Consider the following 16578-nt stretch of genomic DNA (forward strand, 5'->3'; position numbering starts at 1 on the left):
CTTAGTAGGTAGGCTGCAGAGGGTTCAAAATATGGCGGCCAAACTGGCTCTAGCCCGACCTCGCTCCGCGTCATCTTCAGAAGCATTATCTGACCTCCATTGGCTGCCTGTCCAGCAGCGCATTTTCTTCAAAGCTGCCTGTATTGTGTTTAGAGCGCTGCATGGGCTGGGACCGCTGCCACTCCAACATCTTTTCTCGTGGTATCAGGCTGTTAGGCCCTTAAGATCCTCCTCGGCTTTTTTGATCACAGTCCCTAAATTTGTTAGAGTGAGGATGGGTGGTCGTGCTTTTGGTTTTACAGCAGCTAAGCTGTGGAATACCCTCCCTTTGTTGCTAAGGAGTAAGCAGGAAATCTTCTCCATTAAAAAAGAGTTGAAAACCTATCTCTTTCCAAAGTAATGTTGTGTATTAGATCTGATGACTTATTCAAGGTCAAGCGCCAGGATACCCTTGGGGTGACAGTAGCGCTCAATAAGAACTCAATACATACATACATGGGTTGGTTTAACATACGAGGTGACAATGTACCCACAGTCTGACGATAGTAGATAACCCACTGATTAGGATTTACAGATTCACCAGAAGGTGACTTTATAATTCCAAGTTGTCAGTAGAGCTACCTTGTTATCCTTTCATGCTGTTGTAGCTTTCAAAGCTGTGTGAAATGGTTTCAGTATTGATTAATGTGCTGTTTCTAGCCACCAAGACTCATTTTAACCTACCAACTAGTGTTATCTTTCTGTACATGCGATTGAAGTGCAGTGCCTATTTTGGAGCTCTTGTTAAAAAGATAACTTAAGTGCAAATGGCTACGTTTTATCATTTTTCATAAATAAAACCATCATCAAACTGGCATATTTATAACAAAAAATATTATGTTTCTTTTGACCCTAGGTGTAGTACAGTTGTAATTGGAAATGGGACTGCCTGCAGGGAAACTGAACGCTACTTTGCTGATTTAATTCAGAGGAGATTTTTTGCACCACTGGATGTTGTCTACTGGTAAGAAAGCTGTGCAATTTATATGTTCAACATGGTGGAAAAGCAGTGCAGCCTTGTGACTTTTGCATGAAGCTAGGTAGTATGCTTGGCAAAGTCTAGTTTAGTTTGGACTGTTGTTTTAAATGGTAAAAAGCAACAAACGTATGACAGCAAGATAGTAAATAAATGTTGCTAATGTAAAACTGCTGTTATTGTAGTCGATCTCAAAACTCAGGAAATCCTCATTTAGGTGAAAAGATTTAGTGCTACCTGAGACCCTACTACACAATCGGTTCTGGAATTGCATTGTACATGAGCACTTCTAGGGCTCTCTTATTCGTATCCTGAGTGATTGGTTACTATCTATTTATGGTGCATGCTCTTCTCTAGGTCTGATATAGGATTTTTTGAAGCCTTAGAGAGATTTCGACATCCCATCTAAAGCTCCTCCTCCCACCACCACTCCCACTTGGCACAGGGGTGACAGTGACATCCTGAAGACCCCTGCTTTAGGAAGCCACTTGCTTTTTCCTTGCACTATTGCTAGACCTTTACTGTCAACTCCAGGTCACTACACACCATCGAAATTCCTATTATTGCACAAACTAATGCGGATAGGAAGCAGGTTTGTGATTTCTGGTTATATTTGTGCGAATCTGTAACTTAATACTGCAGAATGTTGTTGCCATCTGTGGCAAGCATTCTTGCCACTGTGCTGCAACTGGAAAATATTATGTTTTTATCTGTGTAAACTGCTAGTGCGATCCACCAAAGCTAATTTTTTAACCATCCATATAATGTGGCTTCAGATTCTCTGTAGGTCATCTGCAGAAAGCCTGTGTCATCTACTATATTGGGAATCTACCTTTAGATCATGGAAAGCAAAATCCGAAGAAATACCAGGCATGAGATCATTTGACTTTAGTAGTGGTCTCTCCAGATCAGCAGTAGAGCCAGTGGGCCACTGTTTTGGGGATTCTGCCTAGGTCCTGTAGCTACAACTAATGAGTATAACCTCGGAACTCAAAGTTTGTGGATTCAGGTCAGATGCAGTTTGTTAGTGGCCCATTCTAAAGCAAAGGACTATTCACTCTTAGTCATGTTTTCAGGTTTTGCTATCACTGCCGTCTTACATTCCATCTTCAATTAATAAATCGGGTCTTTGTTGTTTTCAGCATTATGCCATACCAATTACTACTGTACCACATTTAAAAACAGATTGTACATTACATGTATACCAGGCTACTTATCATCTTACCATCATTCTTTAGCTCAGTTCGGACCCAGCTATATGCCAATCAGTCTTGACCCTGTGCCTCATGGGAACAGTCCAACCCGTACTGCCAAGCCAGGTCTTCCCTGAATTGAAACAAGCATCCTGGGACCGGTTTCGGGGTAACACCCCTCATCAGCCGGGCTAGCTTGAATCCAGTGGCAAAGTGAGCAATGGACCCATGTCTGGGCATACCCTGCCAACTTAGAGCAAACAAAGCAAACACAAGGAGATGGAGGAGGGAGCGCTGAAACTTTTCAGACACTCACCCCGGTCACAGATCTGGGTTGAATCCATCATCATTCTTTAGCTCACTCGCCACCTCAGTATAGAAGCAAATTATTTTGTAAAACTAAATACAAGAATGAAAACACTTATTGTTAACCTTTAGGTATTTCTGCTGTCTTGAGAGAAAAAAAACAGGAATCCTGGACATAGCCAGACTGCTCATTAGCACTAATCAACAAAGTTCACATGATATTATGCCATGGAGAGGTCAAAATGAAACAAAAATTTGAAGCGAGGCTAATAAAGAATGTGGAAAAATGCATAAAAATACTGCTAATGCTATTGCACTGCATAATAAATTAGCAAAGGGAGCTGTTTAATCTTGTGGCGAAGTCAACATAGGTCATCCCCCACCCGTAACTTGCATTTGTATAGCAGTAATATATCATTTAGTCTCTGTGGTAAGGGTCCAACAAAGTGAATGTGCAATCTAGCCAGTAAAGTGCAAATGCACTGAGCAATCTAGAACCAATAATTTGTGTAAGACAATTAAAAGAACAATATTAAAAAGGTGTTTCCATGCCTGTGCTAAAACGCAAAAGAATAGTGCAGATACTGTTTGTGAGGCATGCATCCAGAAGGAAAAGAACTGACTGGGCCTGTGCCTGGTTAAAGATATCCTAATGTAAGGTCGCAATGTATCCTCCTGCCAGTCTGTGTACGGATGGTTTTCAAACAGGATAGCTGCATCGTACAGCATCATACTAGAGCAGAGAGCTTGTACAATTATGATTAGTAGCTCCCTGCATTTAGGGCTGAGCAATCTGGGACAGTCTTTTTGCAGCTTTTATTTTCCAGGCAGCATGGATGTATGATGGTACCGTTAGGAAGATCTCCTTTAGATCTGATCTGTAACAGAATGCTATTGCTTCTCTGTCTGCACATTGTATGTTGCGTTTTAGAAGCAGGGATTGTAGGTAGTATCTCCAGATGCTCAAGTGATTTTTGCATAACAGCGTTGAAATGTGTAACTGTTTCTGAGCCCCCCATTAAACAACTGCATCAGTGTAACATGTTAGGTGGGGACTTGGACCAAATTCTGGTGTAAGAAAAAAAACCTGTTACAGCGGTCAGTCCTCGGGATCGGTTTGTTGCTAGGAATGGTCCACCCCTCGATCTATCCAAGCCTTATAGCCGTAATGGCACAGGTCATCGGAAGGATCAAGTGGGGGAAGGAAAGGAAGGGAACAGCCGGGAGGGAGATCTGTAACAAAAAGCACAATTGTAAATACCCTCTTTGTCTTCTAACCATAGTCATAGAAAACATGTATTCAACAACAGTCCTGAATAGTGGCACCTCCTATACCTGTAACAAAAAGAATAACACTTGTAGAAGATGGTACTTCGCTAAAAGGGGGTGCCTTTGTGTAGACCGCTATTTGCTGTGTTATAACTGCAGTGGAAAAAGAACATAGAAACACATACACCATGAGCATAACTCCCTTTCATACATGAATTGGCTACGACAGTAAGAATGCACATAAGATTATCACTAAGAACCTACCCTTATCTAGACTCCACTGTACTTCACAGGGATAGAGCGTAGACCTCTACCACTCGAATACCCCTGTTAAAACAGAGCCAGAATAACACAATTACAAGACCTTTGAAACATCCAAGTAATAACAAAACACTCCTGCGTATTTATCCACAGATCTGGTAACTTCACCATTGGTTATATTCCACACAGTATTGCCTATGATGCCAAAGTATAGTTAATCCCTGTGTAATAGGCGTTTACCAAGAAGTACATATAAGACCTGAAGTAGGGCTCCAGCCCGCAGCATGATAAAATTGTTATGCCTTCAGGATTGCAGGGTTTGCGGAGGATAAGGAGTTAACCAAAAAAACGCCCTCTGCACAAGCGAGACGCTCACCAACGGAGGACAGATTCACCGCCGGCCGACAATGCAGGCCGAACAAAACCCAGGGGAAAATACTCCCGCCACCGCACGAGCAGAACGCTCACCAACAGAGGAGGGGCAGAAAAGCAAGTAAACCACCGCCGGCCGTCAAAGCCGGCCGAAAACCAAAGGGGGATGTGAGCCAGCCTCCGCATGAGCAGAACGCTTCTCCAACGGAGGTTGGCGGATAAGGAAGCAAGAGGTGGTGCTGAGCACCCTTACCAGACCTCTTCTACAGGAACCAGGAACCAGGAACCGCAGCAATAACCAATGGCGAGGATGAAGAATTTCCAATACTGGCTGGTGTTCTACTTCCTCCTTTGAGCCGTCTTCTTGCAATGTCATGTGTGACGCGCAAGGCTTCATGGGAGTTGTAGTTTCCAGCATGGCAGTACGGAACGCCAGTTGGAGAATGTTCAGAACCAGTTACCTGTGCGCTAGCTGTGATGCACATTTAACAAAACCTAAACGGTTCCAATTCTAACTTTATGTAGAGAGCTCTTTTCTCATCTGGGAATAGGAAGTCCAGGTACGCCTCTAGACAAGGCTCTGGTTTTATATTAAAATATGTTAGGAGAAAGATATTTTCCTTAGCTTCGTCCTTTCTTTGTAGTTTTCCCCTAAATTTTTGCCTTCAGACCTCCTGTTTTGCTGACTTTATTTTTGCTGGCCTTAGGAGTCTGCCCACTTTACCTCTGCTAACCACCTCTAAAGTGCTTGTGCGCTCTTCTTAAAACGTGGTAAGTTGGCTTAGACCCAAATGGCTTATTTAATTTGCTTGTAAGTCCCTAGTACAGTGGCACTACCTGTGCCCAGGGTCTTGTAAATTGGATGCTACTAGTTAGCCTGCAGTACTGATTGCGCCACCCACTTATGCATCCCTTTAAAGTCTCAGCCATGCCATTATAGCCTGTGTGTGCAGTTGTAAACTGCCATTTTGACCTGGCAAAATAAACCTTTTGCAAGGCCCAAAACTTTCTTTTGAAAACTTATAAGTAACCTCTAGGGTAGGCCCTGGACCCCCCTATAGGGCAGTGTGCAGTGTGTTTAAAAAGTTGGGCATGTACTTTTACATTTTACATATCCCATAAAAACTCTTACGCATGCTTTTCACTACTGCAAGGCCCCCTCTTCCATAGGCAACATTGGGGTTACCTTATTACATTTAGCTGTAACTGCTAAATGGGAACAAGCAACTCATTCATGTTTGGTGTCCTTGGGATTGTAATGAAAAATCCTAACTTATGGTGGTCAGATTTTAAATAAATGTTTGTAAATAGCACTTTTTTGAAAGTAGGTATTTTTTCTGCCTTAGCCATTTGGTGCCTGCAGTCTGTCTCTGGGTCACATGACTGGGTGTAGTTAACAGTTGGTCTTTGTGTATGCCTCCTGAACTGCCACACACAATAGGGAGCTTAGTTGTGCCTGGATGGGCCATAACTGGCAGGATGGGAGTAAGGAGCTGTTCACAGCTCCACTTACACTTAAATAGGCTCTGTTCTGTCTCCACACAAAGGGCTGCCTACCCTCTGTAGTGAGTCTGGAGCCTGGGCAAGGAAAGCAGGGCACCTGTGCACATTAAAGGCATGTCTCCAGAAGCTTCTCCTCACTTCAAAGGCAGAACTGGGTATAAATATTGGACCTCAGACACCACCTCTTCAGTACACTTCTGAATCTGTGGATACTCTGCCAGGAAGAAGGACTGCTGTGCTGCTGAATGGACTGCCACGTTGCTGGACTGCTGCTCTGAAGGACTGGGGCCCTGCTATGCTGATCTGCTTCCCTTTTGCCTGGGTGAGAAGGACTGGACCTGCATCTATTGAACTCAGGACCCCGGAGTGAATCCAAGGGCTAGTTTGCTGGACTCTTTACTTGCTCCTCAGGGACAGAAGGCTCCAACATCCTTCACCCCATTACCTGGGCTCTGCCATCTTGGAGTCTACCCTCCCAGGTGGAGCCCCCCCTCCGTCCTAGTCCTTTGGAAGTGATCCTAAGGTGTTCTACCAACCTCTTTGAATCCAGGTTTACAGATGCATCTACTCTGCTGCGTGGAGCAACCCCGAGCAGAACCGATGCTTCGTCATTGCTGTGTGGGTCTTCTGTCGCAAAGACCCGCATCGCAGGCTTCTGCCTCATCATAGCTGCTGCTACGCGAAGCATACTTGGTGCTGGCCCTTGCATCCTTGTCGGCAGCAGCCTCGACACCGATTCTGGACTCGGCATTCCAGCCTTAAAACTCCTTGCAACCAACGCATTGCTCCAAGTGACCAACGCATCCTTGATGCTGGACTAGGCATCACAAACCCTCGTCGACTTGATGCATGTGCCCCGATAATCATAAAATTGTATTCTTTAAAGCCACCTGTAATAGATTTTATTGTGACTGTGAAGTTTGATTTTGGTTTGAGAATCATGAATGTGGTCTTTCCTATATTGATGGTAAGCTTCCTGACGCCACAGAAGGTCTCAGATCCCAATAGGGGGGCGATGCATTGAATTTCCTGTGCATACAAGTATTACCGCTTCATCTGCAAATATATCAGAACTGGTATGTGTTCATCATACAATCGCAGAACGTCGAGATTGATTAGTTTAAAAATGTCCTACACCATTTATATAGATGTTAATTCCAGCTTATACAAACCTACTCTGTTGTTCATAGAAGCACCTGTCTAGGGGCTTTTAGAGGCATCTTTATTCCCTCATTAGAGGTGTTGCCTCCAAGAGTAATTCTTGCTAAATCCTTTTGAAAGAATAAAGTCGATAGACCTGGGGTGGGGTGAATATTGCCAATACTGTACACAGTCCATCAGTAAACCTGCATCTACTGAAGATGTCTGGAAATATTTTGGATGCTTTTTCCAGGTGGCTTCTCTTGATACAGAAATTGATAAAGTGAGGTCCAGTATGGTGAAGCATGAGGAAGGAGCTGGAACCACTGAGTCAATCTAGAAAGTTGGCCTGTTGTCCCCTTGATCATGGCTACATGTTGTCCATCCTGAAAGCAAAAAAGATTTATTACCAGACCAGTATTGTGGAAGCATTACTCACGGCAGCATCTGTATTACATAGGTTATGCAAACGTCCTGCTGATAATGTGACCGTATTATCTCTCTCTACTCTTGGCTGACTAGTAGAAACACATACTTTTTTCCAAAGAGATAGAACTTGATAATTTTAAGTTATGTGTTTGCTTTTGACACCCCTACCACATTAGAATGTTAGGGCATCTAGCTAATTGGTGAATTGTAAAACTGTGTCGCGTTTTGAGTCTTGCTTAAATGGATCTTGTGGATTGTGGTACTCTCCTTCTGCTGCTCCTTGTTTGCAGCCCTTCCATGAACACCAGTTCTGTACCAGCAAGACTGGTTCACAAACGAATTCTCATTCATCCCCAAGGGCAATGTGTTAAAAAATTTGTTCTTTTAACTTAATCTCCTTGACGTGATCCTAGCTCTTCTGTAGACGTTCTTTTTCACCACCGCTCTTATCTTAAGTAGTACCGGCGTTTTCCCTGTTTGACTGCTTGCAGATTTGTTTGTGACTGCTAGAAAATGGTAACACGCATTGAAAATGCAATAGGTCTCCTCTTTGATTAAGTTAAAGCCATTTGCTTTGCTAATGGTATTGTAGAGCAAAGCAAATGACTTTTACTTAATGAAAGGCGAGACCTATTGCATTTGTGCATGGTACCTGCCAAACCCAGCCGTATTCCTCAGAGAGTTGGTGAAACTGCTACCGTCATTACTTTTCATGAGGACGAAAGTGGCTTACTGGTGACTACAGTGCACCGACGGGAGTATGGTAGTAAGAAAGGGAAAATAATCTGTCAAATTATGTGCCCTGTTGTGAAAGACATTACCCCCGAGAATGACATTACAGTGCAGTGCCAAGCACTGATGGAACGCACACAGGTACAGTGCCAAGCACTCATGGTAATAACACACCTTCGTGATAATTGCAAAGTGATGCAAAGTTTTATATTTACCAGTGTTCAGTCAATCCTTATCTTGGATATTTTCAAATAATGAAAGGCCAAGCTTAGCAGTTCCATGGCCTGCATCTGTGCTACTCAAGATAAAACGTATAGAACGCAGGCTTTGAAAACAGTTTATCTTTCCAAATGTACTCTTGAGAAGAGCCGCAATCTCTCCAACTTTTATCTCTTCAATACAGAGCTAATGCTGTAGTCTGATTGTACCAAGCTTCAATGTGCTCATGCATGTAAACGCTGTCATGCACAAAGGTGCGCTGTCTATATGTGTAGTGTGAATGTTTAACCTGCTGTATTGCACTGCAAGCATGGGGAATAAATGAGGGCTTATATCTAGGCAGTAGAAGAAACCTACAAAGAGAACTTAATTTCCTATCAACCATCTGCACAGAAAGGGACAACACTGAATTTCAGCTGCAAAACGGATGATGAAAGGATGCGCACAGCATGCATAGCTGCGCCTATCTGCACCTGCACCGGGTCCAGCACCAGGGACACTGGTTCTGTCCCAAGCTCTGCTGCCGTGCTGCACTCCTCTGTGCTTTCAGGCCTGGCTGCCGCTCACAGCACTGCTGTAACACTGCACCACACAGCGTTGAACGAGAGTTCACATGTGGCTCCTGCAAGTTCTTATGATCAACCATTCCTACGCCAACAGCATCCAGCAGCCCACTTGCCAATAGCTCAAACTCATGAAATGTGAGACCTATTGCATTGCAAATGCTTGTTTTTTCAACTATGGGAATTACAGAAAATTAAAGAGAAGAACTTTTTTTTTATTATTTTGATTTTTTTAAAATTTTATAAAAAAATTATTGTGCAGAGAAAAAGGGTACAAGCACGGGCCTACAACCTCCTGGGCCGGCCGCTAGTATGCAGAAATGATCAAGCAGTTCAAAAACAATGACTGGCCCGCAGGGGCTCCGCTAAATGACAGGAGATCAGGCTGCACATAAAGGAAGTCAGGATACACCCTTTTTACATAACTATCAACCAAAATAAAGAAAAACAAAAAGCAAGGCGAAAAACATTGAGAGGGCGTCTAACCATAGCAGAGGAACTCCACATAGGACCACCCTAGGGTGGTCAATAAAAGGGGGGTCTGAGAGGGAGGGGGGGCCACGGGAAAACCAAATCTATACTCAGATGAACAAAGTAAGCAAGGAACCCTCAAGGATCAGGGGGACAAGGCAACCTCAGACGTATCCACCAGGGGGGGAGAACAGATAGTCCCTCGATACACAATCCACTGACCCCAGATTCTACCCCACCCCCCCGGTTTACCACGAGCCACATACACCGTCTTCTCCCTGAACATGCACCAGTCCATGTTCTCCTTCCATACGGACACGGTGGGAGGCCGTTGGGAACCCCAAAGCTGCGCAATATCTCTCTTTGCGATCATGTTCCCAAGGGCCGCCCACCGAGCCTGGGCCGCATTATAGTCATTGGGCTCCCACACATTCAGAACACATCGGCGCACCTCCGGCAGCAGAGCGACCCCAGTGACTCGCTTCATAACATCATGCACCCGGCGCCAATATTCCGCCACCTCGCGGCACTCCCAGAGGATGTGGAGAAAGGTGGCACTGAGCCCGCAGCCACGCTTACAGAGCCCGTCGTCAGAAAACCCCATCGAGACCAAACGGGGACCCGTCACATAGACACGATGGAGAATCTTAAGCTGGACCAGACGGAGACGGGCCGGGATGGCAACCTCCTTAGGGGATGACAGCGCAGACTGCCAGTCCTCGTCGTCCAACTCCACCCCATCTCCCGTCCATGCCTCCCGAAGACGCACCAAGAGATCAGCCCGATTATTTATTAGTTTTTATAAATCAGGGAGAAAGTACTGTCGGGGACGTGTCCGTCGAGTATACGGTCCTCGAGAGGCGAAGAAACAGGGACCGTGGTCCCCTCCCCAAAGACCGAGAGTAGGGCGTGCCGAACCTGGGCATAGCTGAAGAACTCCCTTTCACTAAGCTCGTACTCGCTCTGAAGCGCCGCGAAGGATTTAACCGCGCCTTTAACCCATAGGTCCCCCACTCTGCTAATGCCGATCGTATCCCAGTGCTCAAAGCCTTTCGTTGTCCAGAGGCTTCCCAAGCGCTCTGAGGCGAATAGAGGAGTAGCACACGTTAACCGCTCACTCCAGCCCACAGCTACATTCGCCGCCTTCCACACACGTACCGCAATCCTAGTAGGGCCCGTGAGGGTCCTTCCGGCAGATCGAGAGTAAAGCGCTCTGTTATAGTTACCGCCGGGAAGCAGGAATTTATCCATCTCATATGCCGGGTTCGAGCCAGGAGCGTACGTAGCATGGTTAATGGCAAAGCGATACGCGCACGGCCGTCCCAAACCAGTTTCCTCTGCAAACTCTCCACTTCCCTAAAGTAGGCCGCCGGAATGATATCGAAGGAGTTCTGGAGAGCGTAAAGAAATCTGGGAAGGGACATCATTTTAAACAGTGCTGCGCGACCAAGTGGAGACAAGGGCAACTTACACCACCGAGCCGTGTCCGCCCTCAAACGCCGGAGGGGAGACAGGAGATTCTGCTCATAGCGGACCGCCGGATCCAACGAAACCTATACCCCCAAGTATTTAAAGCCGGATTGAGATGTTTGGATCGGAAGCCGAGGCGGCAAGAGAGGAAGGCCACCGGAGATAGGATACACGCAAGATTTGGACCAGTTAATTATCAAACCCGAATTTCTCCCGAAGGAAGTAAGGACATCAAAAAGCACATTGAGCGACTTCCGCGGCGAGGTGAGGTACAGAAGAATATCATCCGCGTACAACGAGACCCGATTCTCGAAGCCCGGGGCCCACCGGATCCCTCTGATCGAGGGCTCCCAGCGGAGCCAGGCAGCGAGCGGTTCCAAGGCGAGAGCAAAGAGCAGAGGGGACAACGGGCACCCCTGCCTAGTACCCCTCCCGAGCGTGAAGGGCCGAGAAACCCGCCCATTGACAACCACCTGAGCCATTGGACCAGCATAGAGGAGCTTCACCCAACCAATAAATCCCTCCCCAAAGCCAAACTTCGCCAATACGGCCCAAAGGAATGGCCACTCGATGGTATCAAAGGCCATCGTGGCGTCTAAGGAAACCAATATGGCCGGTTCAGAGAAGTACTCCGCCCTAGCGAGGACGCCATGTAGACGCCGCAAGTTGAGAGCGGTATTACGATGAGGGATAAAGCCGCATTGATCCGGATGTATCAAATCACAGATAACTCCCAGCAAGCGATTAGCGAGAACCTTGGCAAGGATTTTCGGTTCGGCATTTAGTAGGGAGATAGGCCTATATGAGGCACAGCGGTCTCGTGGCTTACCGTCCTTGGGAATAACAACTATAGTAGCGAGACGCTGGTCGTCGGGAAGGGAACCCCGCTCGAGCGACTCCAGAAACATACGACGGAGGAAGGGCGCGATTTTATCCGGGCGTAGTTTATACAGTTCAATCGGCAGTCCGTTGGGGCCCATAGCCTTGCCCGAGCGAAGGGAACGAATCGCGGTAGCGATCTCGGCGACAGACAGGGAGGCATCCATCTGCTCACGGTCCTCGACGGATAGGCCTGGCAAGGCAATATCCCGCAGCAAGAGACGAGAGTCATCCTCATCTCTATCAGACACCGGGGAGTACACCGCCCGGAGGTGGTCAGCAAAACACTCCACAATCTCACCAGGGTCAGTCACACACACTCCATCCGAAACCCGAAGCTCCGGGACCACACGATTCACTCTCTCCTTCTTATCCAACCAAGCAATCAGTTTACCCGCCTTGTCCCCGGCATCATACAACCTACCCTGTTGCTCCCTATACATGCTCTTGGCAGCGTCAGTGACAAGAGACTTATATTCAAACTGCTTCAAGCTGAGGGCATGAAGCCCATCCTGAGTGACACCCGTCTCCAAAGCCGCCTCCAGCCCCGATATTTCAGTCTCCAGCTTCACCACCGCCTCATTCTTAACCCTCTTAGCCTCCACTATCTGGGATAGGGCATGCCCGCGGAGCACTGTTTTGAAGGCTTCCCACAGGGACACTGAGGACAACACCGACCCCTCATTCTCGAGAAAATACTGATCAATCGACTTAACAAGGCTATCACGAATCTTGGGGTCTCGCAAGTACCAAGGGTTAATAGGGGCGATCCGCCCAGCGGACCGCATCCCGGTGTCGAAAAGCAACCACAGTGGGGAATGATCAGAGATACCCCGGGCCAAGTGCTTGACCTCTCGAATCCGGGCAGTCTGGGCCGCGGGCATAAGAAAATAATCCAATCGGGAGAGACTCCCATGGGCCCCAGAGTGAAATGTGTACTGACACTGTGTCGGATGCATTAACCTCCAACAATCCACCAGACCGAAGGTATCCAAGAGTCCGCCGAGCCACGCCTGGGCAGCAGGGAGGGCCCTGGGCGGGTGGCGATCCAAATCACCCGAAACAACCGAATTAAAATCCCCACCCATAAGCAAAAGACTGTCAGGAAGCTCAAGCAGCATACGACCCAAGTCTGAGAAAGTGGAGTTCTGGAGGCCCGGGGGAACATAAACCGAAACCAAGGAAAGGGACTGTTCCTCCCACCTCCCAATCAGAGCCACATAGCGCCCTCTATCGTCTAGGACAACCCTGGTGATCTCTAGCGGAAGTGAAGATCGTAGGAGAATGCCCACCCCTCTAGAGCCAGTGGTGAAACCGGAATGGGCCACGAGTCGGTATCCCCCCCTGTTCATGGCATGACAAACATTACCAACCAGATGCGTCTCCTGTAAGAATACCACATCAGGAGTCAAACGACGCAAATACTGCAGCACAACACCCCGTTTGATACGATCCCCCAATCCGTTAACGTTCCAAGACATCAGTCTCAACCCGTCCCCCCCATCCCCTCCAATAGATCAAAGGTCCCCCAGCAAATAGCGCGACACCTGAAACTGAAACAGAGCCAATACCTCGCCTTGAAAACAAAAAACACAAATCCGAACAACCCCTCCCACCCACCAACCCCCCCCCCAAATTCAACTCCCCCCACCCTGCACCCCTGCGGTCCAGAAAACCACCCCAACTTGCAGTGTGCCTGTCGCCCTACAAACCCCATTCTACGAAAAGACCCCGGAGGAGGAAAGGGACCCGTCCCTGCCCGCCCCCAGCATAGATCATAATTAAACAAAATGTACAAAAGAAGTAGAACCCAGCCGAACAAAACAAAATGTCAAAGTCAAGGACCAAAAGTCACTCCGAAGGAGGCCCGCCACCCTCGGCACCACCAGAAGGCCCAGGCCGGTCACCCCGGTCCGGCAGAGAATCCAGCCAGTCACTCACAGTCGCAGGACAGTCAAAAAAGGTAGCCCGGTCTTCGTATTCCACTCGGAGCTTAGCAGGAAAAAGCATCGAGTACTTAAGACCCAGGTCCCGGAGACGGCGCTTCACCCCCTGGAAACCCATCCGCTGTTTCTGGACCAGTTGGGTGAAGTCCGGGAAAAAGTTAACGGATGAGTTCTCATATCGGACCGGGCCATGTACCCGTGAGGCCTGCAGAATCGCATCTCGGTCTCTGTAGTGAAAAAGTTTTGCGACAATAGGCCTCGGGGGAGCTCCCGGTCGCGGCCGACCACCTGGGACTCGATGGGCCCGCTCCACGGCAAAGAACTTACTCAGGCCAGCGGGGGCAAGCTGTTTGAGGATGAGTTCCTCAACCATAAGATCCACCGGGCGATTGTCGGAGGCCTCCGGAACACCTATGACGCGGATGTTATTGCGTCGAGCCCGTCCCTCGAAGTCCTCCAGCCGCCGGGCCATCAGGTCGTTGGTCGACTTGAGGTCGCCGAGAGCAGTCTGCAGGTCCGACACATCCGTACCAAGGGTGGACGTCCGCAAATCCAGCGACTGGACCCTCTCATTGGTCTTAGAGAGATCTGCCCGAATTAGCGTAACATCAATGGCCACCGTGTCGATTTTACGGGACAAGGCCTCGTACTGCTGAGCGATGGTCTCCTTGATGCCATTAATGGCGCCCATGATGTCCTGCAGGGACAAATCCGGAGGGGCGGACGGAACACCCCCAGCGTCATCCGGGAGAACACTGGCCGTCCCAGGGGACCCTTTACCCTGAGTGTAGCGGTCCATGTTGTTGGTCTGGACCGGTCCCCCACGTAGGGATGTCTTGGTCTTACGCCTCTCGGGATCCCCTCTGCCACCCATGTGGAACCACGCTCGCCGAAGGGGACCACCGAGCAAGCGTCAAAGTGGCACGGGCGATGCCGACACGAGCCGTACCAGGGACCGCAATGTGGCGGTGCGAGAGGATCAAAGTCAATGGGCACACTGGGTTCAGGCGGAGGCAAAGGCACGAAGCGAAGGCCGAGTAAAAACCCAGCCGCACAAAGCAACTCCACTGTCCAGCCACTCAGAGATCCAAAAGTGAAACCGAAAGTGATGAGACGGCCGCCGGCACAGCCCCGATGCCGTTGTTGTTCAACTATGCCCCGGCTCCACAGTTCACCTTCGCACCGGGCACAGCCATCAGTTGGGCCTCAAAAGTTCAAACCACCATAGATCAGGTCTCCCAGGTCCGATTTGGTTTCTGAAAAGAGTTTAGGGTTCAGCCAATGTTCATCTTCCAGAATCCGTCAACCAAGTCAGGATAGAGTCAGGATAAGTTCCGAGGAGCAGCGAGGGTCCGGGGAGCCCTGTGCTCACGCGACCATCTTGGATGCGTGCTAGGCTCCTCCCCCGAGAAGAACTTTTTAATTAAAAAGTTGTTAAGAAAAATACAATTTACTCTTCATCACCAAATTTGTTTGTAGAGCCCCAAGAGATACAGTGGAGCGGATCTGCCGCAAAGTACAATAACACAAACATTTGCAATGCAATTTGTCTCCCATTAGTGAAAGTTGGAGTTAATGGTGTTGTAAATGAAAATATCTTTTGTTTATGGAGTGGATGTATGTAGTGTGGAGTTTAATTATATGGATTGGATTGAACTTGTTAGTTGTGGAATTTTGGGGGTGGAATAGTGTGTGTGTGTATTTGTGTAGTGGAATTATGTGGATAGTAATTATGTGGTATTAAATTAGCTGGAATTATGTAGAATGGGATTGAGTGTTATGGAGTGTAAAGATGTTTATTGGTATGTTGTCTTGTGGCGTGGTATGTGGTGGAATTTAATTATGTGGTGAGCTGTTGAATTGTGTGACATGATGTTGAATTTTGAGGTGTGGATTGGATGCATTTAAGTGTGTTGATTTGAATTACGTGGTTTGTTGTTGAATTATGTGGTGCAGAATGGAAATGTGTGGAGCTGAATTGTGTGGCGTGGAACTGTGGTATTTTGAGTGAAATTATGCTGATGGGAATTATGTGGCATGGTGTGGAGTGTATTTGTATGGATGGTTGCTGTGTGGCATAGTGGTTTTATGTGGGATGTATTTATCTGGTATTTAGTAAAGTGTAATTAGGTGGCAATGATTAATGTGCACTTATGTGCAAAAGCTATATTGAATGTACTTTATTATCCTTTATGAATAACGGTAAAAACAGCTGCAGGAGGACTGTCAAAATTATATGTGTTTGCAGGGCCTATTTTAGCCTTAGTAAGTTGTTGGATACAAAGTTACCAGACAGAAACCGCCACAACATTTCCCAAAAATAAATAAACACAGATCCTGCCAGAAAGAGTACTTAAATGAAGGGTTTCAGGTGATATTACAATTTGGATGCAGCACTTTAAACCATCCCTTGCCCATGACTTGGAAAATAAATAACTTTTTAAACATAATTTAGGTGGTGAATGCAGATTTAATGACTAAAGCTTCAGCAGCATTTCAAATGTTTAAAAATGCAAACTCTAAACATGTTTCTTGAAATAGGATTAGAACTCTGACATACAAAGTGCACAGTAATATAAATACAAAGTCTTGATCTGCTAGTGTGCTGGGTTTATGACACTGCCCTGGTGACATTACATGTGAAGTCTAATGGCTCATGTAGGAGGGTGGAGTAGCAGACACAGCCATAAATCTCGGCAGGGAGCTCATTTTTGGAAAAGAGCCACCTAGCGAAGCAAAGAGGCCCAGCTCTGCAGGTGCTCATGTGAGAAAATAAATAGCTATTGTGTTTGAAAAGTGTGTCAGAGCAG

At 47.2% G+C, this 16578-nt stretch overlaps 1 protein-coding gene across 1 annotated transcript in view; it reads left to right on the plus strand.

Annotated features, from left to right (window-relative positions):
* The window catches only part of SRBD1 (S1 RNA binding domain 1), a 721551-nt gene that overhangs the window by 328588 nt on the left and 376385 nt on the right, over positions 1-16578 (plus strand). Inside the window, exon 15 of the mRNA XM_085612769.1 lies at positions 896-1003. Coding sequence (XP_085468895.1) covers positions 896-1003 — 108 coding nt within the window. The remainder of the gene's footprint in view (positions 1-895; positions 1004-16578) is intronic.

Source organism: Triturus cristatus, chromosome 6 (assembly GCF_964204655.1).
Source record: "Triturus cristatus chromosome 6, aTriCri1.1, whole genome shotgun sequence".
Classification (NCBI taxonomy): domain Eukaryota; kingdom Metazoa; phylum Chordata; class Amphibia; order Caudata; family Salamandridae; genus Triturus; species Triturus cristatus.